At 39.9% G+C, this 15,592-nt stretch overlaps 1 protein-coding gene across 3 annotated transcripts in view; it reads right to left on the bottom strand.

The window, feature by feature from the left end:
- The window catches only part of SORL1 (sortilin related receptor 1), a 179,622-nt gene that overhangs the window by 92,930 nt on the left and 71,100 nt on the right, over positions 1-15,592 (bottom strand). For all 3 annotated transcript variants that reach the window (XM_015115975.3, XM_028834092.2, XM_077964539.1), the window contains one exon: positions 6,823-6,911. In XM_015115975.3, coding sequence (XP_014971461.3) covers positions 6,823-6,911 — 89 coding nt within the window. The remainder of the gene's footprint in view (positions 1-6,822; positions 6,912-15,592) is intronic.

Below are 15,592 nucleotides of genomic sequence, written 5' to 3'. Positions count from 1 at the left end.
TTTCACACACAAGTCACAACAGACTAACTCCATTTCCTTTCCTCGTGGTAATTCTTGATTTGAAAAACAGGACAATGACACAGAACATTCATTTTTTCATGAAGATCTTTGTGGACCACGCAGTCAGATAAAATTCACTGGTGGTAAAATAAGCACATCCCAAGAGTGCTGACATATGGTTTGATCTCAACCCAAGATAAGACTTCTCATTCTCACAGAGCTCAACACATCTGTCAACGATCTGAATAGGGATCTGGAAGGCGAATCTGCCAAATTTGCAAAGGGTAAAAGGCTAATTGTATAAATAATAAAATAAATGCCAAAAATAGAATTCAAACCAAAAAAATAAGCAAAAATAAAAATAAAGCTCCACACGTTGTTTCAAAAACCTATCTGCTCAAATACAGAATGGGGAACATCTGGTCTTTAATAAGATCCATAAGAAAGAAGGATCTCAGGTATTTTAGTTAAAGTGAACTCAGTCTACCAATACCAGTTAAAAGATGGATAAATCTCAAAATCATTATGCTGAGTAAAGGAAGCCAAATACAAAACATACAAATAAATGAAATTCTGGAATAGGCAGAACCAACCTACAGCGATAAACATACCACTGGTTGCCTGTAATTGGGGCAGGGGTTTGGGGGTGGAGAGCACTGACTGGAAAGGGACACGTGAGTATTTTCTGGAGTGACGGAAATACTCTACATCTTGACATGCACCCTTCAGAACTGATTAACTGCTGTAGTCAATATCTGGGCATCCTGTGGTATGCAAATGATACCTTCACTCAAAAACAAAAAAAAATTAATAGGAGCCACCAGTTTGAGATGGCTGTTAAAAATGTAAATATTGTCAGAGGTTTTTATTAATAGATACAGAGTGTTCAGAATCGTGAAGGCAAAAATCTCAATGTCTTCTGCACGTTTCAGGCTACTGGGGCCAGATCCGAGTACCACATTTTAAGGCACTGACATCGTGAGGCAGACCTAAGGCAGAACCTAGAAGATGGAGATTCGGGATTTATAGAATATGAGGAAAGGAACTGGGGATATTCATCATGAAATGGCAGACACTGAGGAGAACATGACAGACTCCTTAAATACTTGAAAGGCTTTCATGCCAAAGGAAATATCTACTGCACATCTCCACAGAGCAGAACTAAGTCCATGAATAGAAGCTGGAGGGAGGAGAATTTGGGCTCTCCCTTACCAGAGAACTTTCATTTGCAAATGAATGAGTAAGCAAATGAACAGCAAACTGTCCCAAAGTAAAATGGAAGCACCTTTTGATATGGCAAATTCCCCACCAAGAGAAATGTTCAAGTATAGAACAGAAGACTGTCTATCACAGATGGCATGGAGAAAATTCTTGCAAAGGGTGGCAGAACGCTGAACCGGATGTTGTAATATATCCAGATTCCCGCTGGATATCTCCCCTTGGACACACCACAGAGGCTTCAATTCAACCTGTCCATGTCTGCATTTAATATAAGACCCTGCAAGCCTACTCCTTCCCCTCTGCCTTTCTATGAGTGGTAGAATCACTTCTCCCATCATCCCAGTGAATCAGAAGCCACGCCCTGCAGACTTAGTCCTCAAACACACCCCCGCATCAGCTCTCACCTCCGGTCTCTCTCCACTGAATCCATGCTCTCCATTCTGCCAGATCCATCGTTCCATAGTGCAAGTCTAGCCATGTCATTCCCCTACTAAAATCCCTCAAAGGGACCCTATTACCTCAAAGCAAACTTTAATCTCTTTAGTAAGGCACAGGTAAGGTCCCCCAGGACCTCGCCTCTACATACAGACCTTCCTCCAACCTCGTTTCTCACCACTTCCCACCTGGAAATTTGCATTCTATTAATACTCAAGAGCCGTGCACATTCCCCACTGAGCATGCTTTGGCCCTTGCTCAAGGTCTCTCTAGCCCTAGAAAAGCATTCCGACCTTGCTTTATATCCTTTTAGGTTCAGCTGGGGTTTCCTCTCCCAGAAGCCCTCCTCTGTCCCCCAGATAGCACCACCTGGCCCTCATTCTGGTTCCCAATGCACCCAGGGCTCTCCATAATCTTATACCTCACTATATTTCAGTGACTTGATTTTGCGAGTGTTTTCTACTAGATTGCTATTCATCAGGAATAAGACCTCTTACTTTCTGCCCCTGGCACCTCGAATCTTTCCTAGCACACAGAAAGGGCATTATTCATAAACGCTTGCTGAAGGAAGTTAAAGAAACTGCACTGCATTTTTTTTTAACCCCATTTCTCGGTTTCTTAACAGTTAAAAGGTGATAAGGACCAAGCTTGGTGGCTCACACCTGTAATCTCAACACTTAGGAGGCTAAGGCAGGCGGATCACTTTGAACTCAGGAGTTCAAATGAAAACAGCCTGGGCAATATGGCGAAATCCGTGCCTACCAAAAAAAAAAAAAAAAGATATAAAAATTAGCCAGGCATGGTGGCTCACGCCTGTGGTCCCAGCTACCGGGAGGCTGAGATGGGAGGACCGCTTGAGCCTGGGAAGAGGAGGTTGCAATGAGCCGAGATTGCACCACGGCACTCCAGAAAAACAAAAAAAAAACATGATAAGAATACCTGCTCCTCTATACCTCAAGGGGCAGAAAAACCACAGGGGTCAGGATAAAGTAGAGGTGGCTCTCCCGGCAACTGTACCATTGAGAGGTGCTGCAAGCAAGTGAAGACATTAACTGCTGCCTCCCACATTCTGGAACTGTGGGTCTGATTCCAGAGCCCAGGTCCAGAAAACGCAGCTGCTCTGCTGCGTGGAGTCTTTGCAGGAGCTTTTCGGGATTTCCAGAGAGAAGCCCCTATGAAACTGGATATCTTAGAAAAAAAGATGCTTTGGGGCAAGTTCAAAATCTTATCACTGACTACGAATAATATCATCACACTGACAAGCAAACCGCAGTGAAGAAACAGAAATTGATCTTATCTTCCGTGATAAAGCTGACAAACGTGTTTGAATCTTCTTCAGTCGGGGTGCAAAAATGCAACAGCCCCTTCTCCGAAGAAAAAGCCACTGCTCCTACACCTCCTGTGAGCATGTTCACAGGAGCAGCATGCTGAATGAATGAATCAGTGAATCCCCAGTGCAGGTTCTTATTTACCCATTTCAGACATGTAGACACAAGAGCAAAACAAAGTGTTCCACTTCTCGCTCTCAATTTCAATTAACAATAACAAAGGTAACAATCTCAGAGGAGACTCAAGGCAGAAGCTGAAACAAATAACAGTCAACTCCTAGATATCTGTGCTAATCAGGGAGAGAAAGACACGCATAACTTAAAAGAACATCAACAACAACAACAAAAAAACCACTAATGTTTACTTCGAGCAATGCTTCAATTTCTGTCCCCACTACCACCTATTTGAGTTACCAATGCTACTTTACTTGGCTTTCCTCCCTAAAGATGGGTAAAATCAGAGCAGAAAGCCCTCTTTCAAACAACCCCCTCCTCCCAGCCTCTCTCTCTGCATCTGGCTCAGAAACATCACAGAGCAACAGTGGGCACAGGCAGCTCCTGATCAGTGTCCCACTCGCCTTTGCATCCTTGGTATCTAGCACAGCATCTGCTTCATTGTAGATGTTCGACAGCTGTCTGTGTAATTGACCTGAAATGATTCCTAACAGAAATATGCTCAAGTTCCAGTGTGGGCATTAACTCCTGACTAATCTCTTATTCCCTCATGTGAAAACTAAGGAAAGTGGATTAGGTCATCTCTGGTGTCTCCTGGGTACCACCAGGTTGCACACATCCAGGGAGCCTCCACTCACATCTGTGCGCCCGGGGTTGTCATTGACACGGAGCACAATGGCAGTGGTCCCCTTGGAGCTCTGCAGTTGGCACGCCAGCTAGGTCTCCTCTAGTTTTATAAATCAGTTTTAAAAAAAAAAGCAATCTTGGATGATTAAGTATGCATGACCTATTTCAATCAAATATTTGCTTAAGTGCCTGCTAACCTGTATCGAGCAGAAGTGTTTACCTACAAAGACCTTACTAACGAGTTGCAGAATTCAGGCACATCATGTAAAGGTAACTAACATAAGAAGTCAGAATATGATCAATGCCAAATTAATAGGACAGCCTATACATGCTGTGAGTCATAAAGGAAAAGAGATCTCTGTGGTTGCGGAGGCCAAACTTAGAAGGGGCCTGAAGCCCTAGCCCAGCAACAGATATCCGGTCTTGTCAGAAGCACCCTCTCCTCGTGCACAGGCATCACAGCAAATCACTACTGTAGTTTGAGAATATGAACTAACCTGAATATTATTTCTTGCTTTTTAGAGCAGCAGGAGAAGAAGCAAAATACCTCTGTGAACAACACACTGAGTAAATGCCAGGTGGCTACACAGATTTAGGCCAAGCTCAGGTTGTTATGTGGGACACATGCACCTGTCAATAGGAAGCTTGTATGTATTTTTGTATTTTCAAATGCTCTATTTGAACTATTCAAACAGACACTTCCAAAAGAAACCTATACAAATAGAGGAATGCTACAGTGTCCATAATCCCCCAAAGTCTACAACCCCCAAGTCATTTCAGAACGTCTGCGGAAGGCTTTATGATTTTCTGGCAGCGAGTTTATTTTCCTCATCATGTTTTGCTCCAGCTAGTGCAGAATGACGCTGCGTTCCCTGAGCACATATGCACCGACAGATGGTGTAAGAGGACTAGAATCACACTAACTCCTTCAGAAGAGCCAGTTTGGAATGCAAATTTAATTTTCAGAGAAGTTAAACAAGGCAAATCGAGAACTGACTCTGAAATCTGAAAACCATACAAAGAATGAAATGTATTCCTAGGAAGCCAAACTATGTCCCCTACGTGCATATTACACACATAGCAGTATACCAAACACTACAATTGTTTCCTCGCCCACCTTATGACTACAGGGTGGCATGCATCCTATTCATCTATAGATACACAGTACCTGGCACAATCGGCGCTTGCTAAACATGTGAAATGAAAATTAAATTAATGGGTATATAAATGATAGCACAAATGTGGGAAGTACTGTGCTCTGTGATGGTCGTTGTCTGAGCAAATACCTATCTGAATATGAATACAGAGTGTGGCATACAAACAGGACCTCTTCAGAGTATTGCCTCTAAAGAAACAGCTAACCAGTGCTACACAGAACAGAGAACAGCCAAGCGGAATGCCAAATACCAGTACTTTGCTTCTCTCTCCTTCTCTGAAGCCAGGTTGCTCAACACATGTCAAATTATCCACAGGGAAAAAACCAGCTGCTAAGATCTCTTTTTCCAAACCACCCACCTCTCACTTGCTGCTGGCCCTGTTTCTTTTTTTTTTTTTTTTTTTTGAGATGGAGTCTGCCTCTGTCCCCCAGGCTGGAGTGCAGTGGCGTGATCTCGGCTCACGGCAAGCTCCGCCTCCCAGGTTCACACCATTCTCCTGCCTCAGCCTCCCGAGTAACTGGGACTACAGGCGCCCGCCACCATGCCCGGCTAGTTTTTTGTATTTTTAGTAGAGACGGGGTTTCACCGTGTTAGCCAGGATGGTCTCGATCTCCTGACCTCGTGATTCGCCCACCTCGGCCTCCCAAAGTGCTGGGATTACAGGTGTGAGCCACTGTGCCCGGCCAGTTGGCCCTGTTTCTAAAAGGAGCAAAGAAAAAGAAAGCTTTGTCCTTGCAATAAACAAGATAGTTACAGAAGCCCTCTCCAGATCCTTCACCAATCCATCTAATGGGTTCAGCTCAAAAACAGGAAGAAGTGTGGTCCAGCATGAACTTGACCTAACATGAACCATTCAATAATGAGCCAAAAGAACCAGTACATACATACAGATCTGTCTATATCTGATAAAATCAGAACATAAGGGTGTAGAGGTTACAAACTCCTGACAGTTTTGCTTTTCAGAACAATATATTGCAAAGAATGTAGGATGCAATCTAAAAACCCAAGTGCTAATCCTGCCAATGTCACTAACAAAAGGAATGACCCTGGGCAAGTTACTTCGCCTTGCTGAGCCTGTTTTCTCATCTGTGCAATGATGCAGTTAACCCTAAACATCCCTTTCAGCTCTATGAGACCCCCCACCGACCTAATGCACCAAAAGTCAATGGCTATCAAGGTGTATGCATTCTGTAATTGTTACTCATGTATTATTATTATTGCTATTTATTTTTAGTCATTCTATGTAATAAAGACACAAAGCAAAGGAGAACAAATTAAAGAGCCTCCACTAAATTACTTGGCCATTATTAATTCTTTCTATAGTGTTATACTTTTTCAAATCCATAAAATTAATTGCCCTGTTCCTCACAATCTCCCTTTCTGATAGAAAGGACAGGTTCTTATTATTCCCATTTCAGAGATAAAGAGTTTAAGTCAGGGCAGGCGTGGTGGCTCACACCTGTAATCCCAGCACTTTGGGAGGCCGAGGCAGGTGGATCACCTGAGGTCAAGGGTTCGAGACTAGCCTGATCAAGATGGTAAAACCCTGTCTCTACTAAAAATACAAAAATTACCCAGACATGGTGGCAGGCGCCTGTAATCCCAGCTACTCAGGAGGCTGGGGCAGGAGAATCGCTTGAACCCAGGAGATGGAGGTTGCAGTGAGCTGAGATCGCACCATTGCATTCCAGCCTGGGGGACAGAGTGAGACTCCATCTCAAAAAAAAAAAAAAAAAAAAAAATAGTTTAAGTCATATCCAGAGATCACAAATTGTGCTGTCAACAACCTAGTGCTGTAGAGAGATAATCCACTTAGAATCACAGACGTAAATTTCTGGGAGAAGAGTTTGATGTTAAAAGGCCTCATCAGAGACACTTACTTTAGCTCATTGGTCTCCATGCCCTGGGCAATGGCCATGATGATTCCGCCGTGGTCTCCCCACGTGTAGTAGTGAGGTCCAGGAAGTGCCTGAGGAGGAAAAATTCATGGTGACACCACTGCTGTGGAGGTAACTGTGCAGAAACTATGTACACATAACCACAGGCATGCACACATGTGCACATAGACATAACAGCAATGACAACCACTTTAAAACAATTTTTCTGTTCACAGAAGACACTGACATCCATTATTTCATCTGTTTCACACAACCCTAGGGACAGGAAGAGCAAGTTCTAGTATCTCAATTTTTTGCCCAAATGAAGAAACACAGGCTTAATATTAAAATGGCAAACTGTGAACAGCAGAGCTAGGACTCAGATCCAAATCTATGACTCCCACCAACCCTTGATTAAAAAGTAACTGAGGTTCCAGTTCTACTATGACAGTATTAGCCCTCTATAGCCTATCCTTCCTGCTAATTACAGTTGAAAACTCTGGACAAAAAACAACTACCAGTGGATGCTGAAAAAGTAAACAAAAGCAAGCAGCTTGTGGAGATTTAAAAACCTAGAGAAGCTACATACACAAGTCATGAATTTGCTGGTAAAGCTTTGCCCAAAAGGAAAGTCCCAGACATGGGGTACACCTCAGTCTCAGTCACAGCTAAAACTTCAACAGACACTATTTCCCCCAAAGGAATCAGAGAAGGAGCCTCTGTAGGGTAGGGAAAGTGTGGATAGAATCTCATAGCAGGGAGTGTCAAAAAAGTAAATCCCCTAATTTTGTGTATGAATTTACGTAAGTCACAGCCTAACCCCTGAAGTGTATGTGCATGAAACAGACACAAACCAGTATAACAGAGGCTTAGCATACTGAACTGAGAGTTAAACTACCACCTACAGAAAGCAAGACAGAACTCAGGGTCAGAACCTAAACAGGCTGATTATATGCTGAAACAAAAATATCAATATCCTTCAGAAGTCTTGATTGCATGAATTTCATTCACATGTGCAGAATACAAACCAAAATTACTTAACATACAGCATACAAACATATCCAAAAAATGTGTCTAATTCTCAAGGGAAAAGATAGTCAAAAGGTGCCAATCCCAAGTGACCCATATTATTAGAATTTTTTTTTTAATTTTTTGAGACACAGTCTCACTCTGTTGCCCAGGTTGGAGTGCAGTGGTGCAATCTCAGTTCACTGCAACCTCTGCCTCCTGAGTTCAAGCGATTCTCCTGCTTCAACCTCCCAAGTAGCTGGGATTACAGGCATGCACCACCACGCTCAGCTCATTTTTATGTTTTCAGTAGAGACAGGGTTTCACCATGTTGGTCAGGCTGGTCTCAAACTCCTGACCTCAAGTGATCCACCTGCCTCAGCCTCCCAAAGTGCTGGGATTACAGGCATGAGCCACCATACCCGGCTGGAATTTTAAAATAGCTGTTATAACCATGTCCAATGAGGGAAAGAAAAGCACACGTGAAATGAATGAGAGAAAAGAATTCCAGAGAAGTGGAAACAATTTTTAAAAAGAAACCAAACAAATTTTATAACAGAAAAATATAATGTCTGAAACAAGAAATTTACTGATGGGCTCAACATCAGAAAAGCAATGACAGAGGAATTAGTGAACTTCAAAATAAATATAGATCTGTAGAAATTACAGATCTATCTGTATGTTCTAAAGAACATACAGGGGAAAAAAAGATTTCAAAGAAAAAAAGATTGCCAAGGACACAGAGAATAATAACAGTAGGTCTAATATGTAACTGGAGTCTGAGAAGAACAGGAGAAAGGGACGGGGGCAGAAAAAATCTTTGAAGAAATAATGGCTGAAAATTTCACAAACTTGGTGAAAGACATAAATATAGATTCAAAATCAGCATCTACTTAGAGAATAAACTCAAAGAAAAGCCCTCCTAGACATATCATAACAAAACTGCTGAAAACTAATGAAAAAAAAATCTTCAAAGTATCTAGAGAAAAATGGCATATTACACACAGGAGAATGATAGCTCAAGTGAAGACAGGTTTCTCACCAGAACCCACCGAAACAAGAAAACAGTAGACATCTTTAAAGTACTGGAAGAAAATTACTGTCAACCCAGAATTCTCTATCCAATAAACATATCCTTCAAGAATGAAGTTAAAATAGAGATAGATTTTCAAACGAGGGATAAACAAGAGAATTCACAGGATAGATCTTGTTACAGGAAACGCTATAGGCATTTCTTTAGGCTGTAGGGAAATTTCCCATGGGTAAACAGAGATTTTTCCAGAACAAAGAGCAAGCAAGAGAAATGGTAAATATCTGGGTAAATATTTAAGTTCTTTGAAATTCATATGACAATTTAAAGCAAAACCAAACACTGCTTTGTGGGTTTTGTAATGTGTGTTGATGTGATAAATATGAAAATAACATATAGGTGGGGGAGGAGAAAAGGGACTTACATGGTTGAAAGGGTTCTAAATTTTATGTTAAGTGCAATATCAACTCAAAGAAGACTATAAAAGATTAGATATGTATGTTGTAATCCTTAGAGAAACCACTAGAAATACACAGAGAAGCCCCCCCAAAAATTGAAATAAAAGTAGAATACTTAATGTATCTAGATAATGCAAAAGGAGAGAGGACATAAGGAACAGAGGAATAATAAATAGGAGAAATGAAAAGAAAATAAATGAAATATTAGACCTAAATTCAAATATATCAATAATTATATTAAATGTTAATGGCCTAAGCATTTCAGTTAAAAAGCAGAGCTTGGCAGAATGAGTGAAAAAAGCAAGACCCTACTATATGTTGTCTGGAAGAAACACTTCAAAGAACTGCACATGGCAGCATGTGCCTTTAATTGCAACTACTTGGCAGGATCACTTGAACCCAGGAATTCAAGACCAGTCTGGACAACACACAAGACCTAACTTCAAAAAAGAGAAAAAAAAAACACTTTAAATACAAAGACACAGATAGGTTGAAAGTGAATGGAAGTTAAAAGATGTACTATCCAGGGTTGGGCGTGGTGTCTCACACCTGTAACCCCAGCACTTTGGGAGGCCAAGGCGGGCGGATCACTTGAGGTCAGGAGTTCGAGACCAGCCTAACCAACATGGTAAACCCCATCTCTATTAGAAATACAAAAATTAGCTGGGTGTGGTGGTGAGCGCCTGAAATCCCAGCTACTCGGGAGGCTAAGGCAGGAGAATTGCTTGAACCCGGGAGGCCGAGGTTGCAGTGAGCCAAGATCATACCACTGTACTCCAGCCTGGGTGACAGAGTAAGACACCAACTCAAAAAAAGATGTACTATCCAAATAGTAAACAGAAGAAGGCTACAGTAACTATTTTAATATCAGATAAAATAGACTTTATGACAAAGGGCATTACAATAAAGAGATAGTTCATAATGAAAAAAGGGACAATTCATGAGAAAATATTATTATAAATGTGAATACACTTAACAACAGGGACTCAAAATGCATACCAAAACAAAGGAAAACTTGACAGAATTTAAAGGAGAAACAGACAATTTCAGAATCATAATAGGAGATCTTACCATTCCTCTCTTAGGAATTTAGAGAACTAGACCCCCCAAAAATCAATATGAACACAAAAGATCTGAACAACATTATCAACCACCTTCATCTAAATAATATCTATAGAACACTACCTCAAACAACTGCTTAATACATATTCCTTCCCAGTGCACATGATATATTCAACAATATAGACCACACGCTGGATCTCAAAACAAATCTCAATAAATCTAAAGGGACTGAAATCATACAAAGTGTCTTCTCTGACTATAGGAAATTAAATTAGAAACCAATAACAAGATATCTATGAAACCCCCAAATACCCAACAAATTAAATAACACTTTGCTAAATAACTTATCATTCGAAGATAAAAATCAGGAGATATTATGGGTTGATGAAAATGTTCTGGAATTAGATAATGGTGATGACTGAATAATACTAAAAACATTTGAACTGTACACTTTAAAATGGTGAACTTTATAGTATGTGAATTATATCTCAGTGTTATCTGTTTTTTATTTTTTTGAGACCCGGTCTTGCTCTGTCACCCAGGCTGGAGTGAACTGATACAATCACAGCTCACTGCAGCCTTGAACTCCTGGGCTCAAGTGAGCCTCCCACCTCAGCCTCCGGAGTAGCTGGGATCACAGGCATGCCCAGCTAATTTTTTTATTTTTTGTAGAGATAAGGTTTCACTATGATGCCTGGGCAGGTCTTGAACTCCCGGCCTCAAGTCATCCTCCTGCCTTGTCCCCCTAAGTGCTGGGATTACAGGCATCAGCCACTGTGCCCAGCCTATATCTCAGTTTTAAAAGGGGATATTAAATATACTCTGAACTTAAAAACACTAAAAATACAATATATCTGAATATGTGGCATATAGCTAAATTAGTATTTAAAGGAAAACTTACAGCTTTAGATGCTTACATTAGAAAAGAAGATATAAAATCAATAACCCAAGGTTATATCTTAATAAGCTACAAAAACAACAAAAAAACAAGGGAAAAAATAATAAGAAAAAAATCAACAAAACAGAAAGCAGACAATAGAAAATCAACAGAGATAATGCAGATTCTTTGGAAAGATCAACAGTATTGAAACACCTAAACTAAGGAAAAATAGAGAAAATACACAAATCACCAATATCAGGAATGAAATCATCACCAAAGATCCTACAGACATAAAAAGATAAAGAGAATATATCATCAATAACTAAGGCCAAGGAAAATCACAACTTATGTGAAGGGACAAATTTCTTGAAACACACAACTCATCAAAATCGAAACAAAAAGAAGAAAATCTGAATAGTCTTATATCAACCAGAGAAATTAAATCTCTTATCAAAAAATATTCCCAGAAAGAAAACTCAATATCTGTAGGGAACTACTCAAGAAAAAATAACACCAAACTTTGTCCTAAAAAAGAGGAAGAGGGGTTTACCACTCTGCTTGTTTTGTGATACTAGCCAAACCCTCATATCAAAACTTTAAGATTTTACAAAAAAACAAATTACAGACAGGTATCTCTCACAAATAATGCAAAAATCTTTAACAAAATATTAGCAAATCAAACCTATCTGCACATAAAAAGGATAACGCATTACGACCAAGTAGAGTTTGTCCTAGCAATTCAATTGTTTTAATATTCAAGAATTGTTTAATATTCAAGAATTGATTAATGTAATATTTAATACATCATAGTAATAGAAAAAAAATCATTTTAACAAATGTAAAAATAGCATTTGACGAAATCCAGTATCTGATTATGATAAAAAAATACTCAACAACTAGTAACAATAGGGAACTTCCCAAATGTTGATAATCTACTGTTAACATCATAGTTAATGGTAAAAAGGCTGAATTGTTTCCCCTATAGAGAGAGAACAAGACAAGAATGCCCACTTTCACTGCTTCTATTCCGTTGGTAACAGGCCCCCAAAAATCTGGCCATATCCTGGCCCCAAAACTGGCCATAAACAAAATTTCTGCATCACTGTCACATATTCATAATGGCCCTAACGCCTACGCTGGAAGGTTGTGGGTTTACAGGAATGAGGGCAAGGAACACCTTGCCCACCCAGGGCGGAAAACCACTTAAAGGCTTTCTTAAACCACAAACAATAGCATGAGCAATCTGTGCCTTAAGGACAGGCTCCTGCTGCAGATAACTAGCCAAACCCATCCCTTTATTTCAGCCCATCCCTTCATTTCCCATAAGGGATACTTTTAGTTAATCTAGTATCTATAGAAACAATGCTAATGACTGGCTTGCTGTTAATAAATACGTGGGTAAATCTCTGTTTCAGGCTTTCAGCTTTGAATGCTGTGAGACCCCTGATTTCCCACTTCACACCTCTATATTTCTGTGTATGTGTCTTTGATTCCTCTAGCACTGCTGGGTTAGGGTCTCCCCGACGGAGCTGGTCTCGGCATATTCAACACTATATAGAGGTCCTAGCCATTGTGATAAGAAGAATTAAAGAAATCAGAAGGGGCCGGGCGTGGTGGCTCACGCCTGTAATCCCAGCACTTTGGGAGGCCGAGGTGGGCGGATCACAAGATCAGGAGATCGAGACCATGGTGAAACCCCGTCTCTACTAAAAATAGAAAAAATTGCCAGGCGCAGGGGCGGGCGCCTGTAGTCCCAGCTACTCGGGAGGCTGAGGCAGGAGAATGGCGTGAACCCGGGAGGCGGAGCTTGCAGTGAGCCGAGATTGCGCCACTGCACTCCAGCCTGGGCAACAGAGCGAGACTCCGTCTCAAAAAAAAAAAAAAAAAGAAATCAGAAGGGAGAAAATGGAGGAAAGGAGAGAAAGAGAAGAAGAAAGAAGGACAAGAAAGAAGGGAAGAATGAGAGAAGAAATAAAAGACATTAAGATCAGAAAGGAATAAAACTGCCACTCTTTGCAAATGGTATGATTGCTTAAATAGAATCTAAAAACCTACTAGAACTAATGAATTACCTTAGCAAGGTCACAGAATACAAGATTAATATATAAAAAATCAATTGTATTCTTATATACTAGAGCAAAAATTAGAAAATAAAATTCCATTTACAGTAATACCAAAAAATAAAAATAAAAATATCTAGGAATAAAGCTAATAAAAGATGTACAGGACCTCTACATTGGAAACTACAAAATACTAAGAGAAATTAAAGAAGAAATGGAAAAAGATACTGCATTCATGGATCAGAAGACTCAATAGTATTAACACATTGATTCTCCTCCAAATTGATCCTATAAATTCAAGGCAATTACAATAAAAATCCCAGCAGATTTCATAGAAATTGACAAGTGACCCTAAAATGTATCAGGAAATACAAAGGACCTACAATAACAAAAATGATTTGTAAAATGATCAAAGTTGAAAAACTTACCCTACCTGATCTCAACATTTACTATAAGGCTTTGGAAATTAAGATAATTTAGTATTAGTAAAAAGAGAGACAGATTAATGGAACAGAATAAAGTCCTGAAATAGACCCAGTTGGCCTAAAATTGGCCTACATATGGCCAATTGATTTTCAAACAGGTACCAAGGCAATTCAATGGGGGAGAGAGAAGTGTTTTCAACAAATGGTGCTAAATCAATTAGATCTCCATATGGAAAAAATGAGTATCTACCATCATACAAAAGACTTGAATCCAAAACCTATTTTTTAAAACACTCCTACAACTCAAAGAAGATAGACAACTCAATTATTAAAATTAGTTTTTAAAATTTATTTGTATGTTTATTGAGACAGGCTCTCATTCCATTGCCACCCAGGCTGGAATGCAGCACAATTACAGCTCACTATATCTTCAACCACCAGGGCTCATGTGACCCTCTGATCTCAGCCTCCTGAGTAGCTGGGACTACAGGCATGCACAACCATACCTGGATATTTTTATTTTTTGTAAAGACGAGCTCTCCCTATGTTGCCCATGGCTCCAGCAATCCTCTTACCTCAGCCTTCCAAAGTGCTGGGATTATAGGCAGAGCCACTGTGCTGGACCAACCCAATTTTTTCAAAAAAGCAAAAGGTTTGGGCAGATACTTCACAACCATATTTTAAAATGGCCAATGAGCGCATGAAAAGAATCATTAATGATCATGCAAATGCCAATTACAACTACATATTATCACATGCTTATTAAAATGTCTAAAATTAAAAAGACTCATCATACCAAGTGTTGGCAAAGATGTGAAGCAATTAAAATTCTCACATACTGTTTGGTAGAAATGTAAAAGGGACAACAATTTGGCAGTTCTTTAAAAAGTTAAATATACACCCACCATGCTGCCCAGCTATTCCATTCCTAAGTATTCACCCTAGAGAAATGAAGAAAATATGCACATGAATGTTCATAACAGCTATATTTGTAATCAGCAAAGCTGGAATGTTCATCAACAGATGAATGAATAAAGAAATTATGATATATCCCTACAATGGGATACGACTAGCAAAGGAAAGAACAACTGATACACGAAACAACTTGGATGAAACTCAAAATCATTGTGATGTGTGACAGAAGCCAGGCAAAAAGAGTATATACTGTGTGGGTCCACTTATCAAAATTCTAGAAAATGTCAATGAATAACCCATGCTAGCAAATGCCAATGAACAACAGAAGCAGACAAGGACAAGAGTAGAGAGTGGGACGGATTGCTGAGGGGCACAAAGATACCTCGGGGAGGGTGATGGAAATGTTTGTTATCTTAACTGTGGTGACCATAATTCTGATCAAACTGTACACTTTAAATACGTGCAGTGTACCATCCCCTTATCTGCTTCAGTAAAGTTGTTAAAGAAAAAAGCTAAAAATAAAAGAAATAAAAATTATTTTAAAAAGAAAAAAGCACAAAAAAGGGATTCTGAGGATCAGAGAATTTGCAGATGGAAATGTTTGTTTTCTTAATTGTGGTGACCATAATTAATTCTGATCACACCGTACACTTTAACTATGTGCCGTGTACTGTACCTTCATCTGCTTCAATGAAGTTGATAAAGAAAAAAGCTAAAAATAAAAGAAATAAAAATTATTTTAAAAAGGAAAAAGCACAAAAAAAGGAATTCCGAGGATCAGAGAATTTGCACAACTAATTAGGAGGAAAAGAAAACCAGAATTACGATCAGCAGTGCTCCAGGCAGCATTCTGTCCACTACAGTCTCTTCCTCTGCCACCACCTGCTCCCGCACACAGCCCAGATTGTCCCTCTAAAGTGAAGGCTGCCCATGGG

Source organism: Macaca mulatta, chromosome 14, assembly GCF_049350105.2.
Source record: "Macaca mulatta isolate MMU2019108-1 chromosome 14, T2T-MMU8v2.0, whole genome shotgun sequence".
NCBI lineage: Eukaryota > Metazoa > Chordata > Mammalia > Primates > Cercopithecidae > Macaca > Macaca mulatta.
This window is presented reverse-complemented; position numbering and strand designations above follow the sequence as displayed.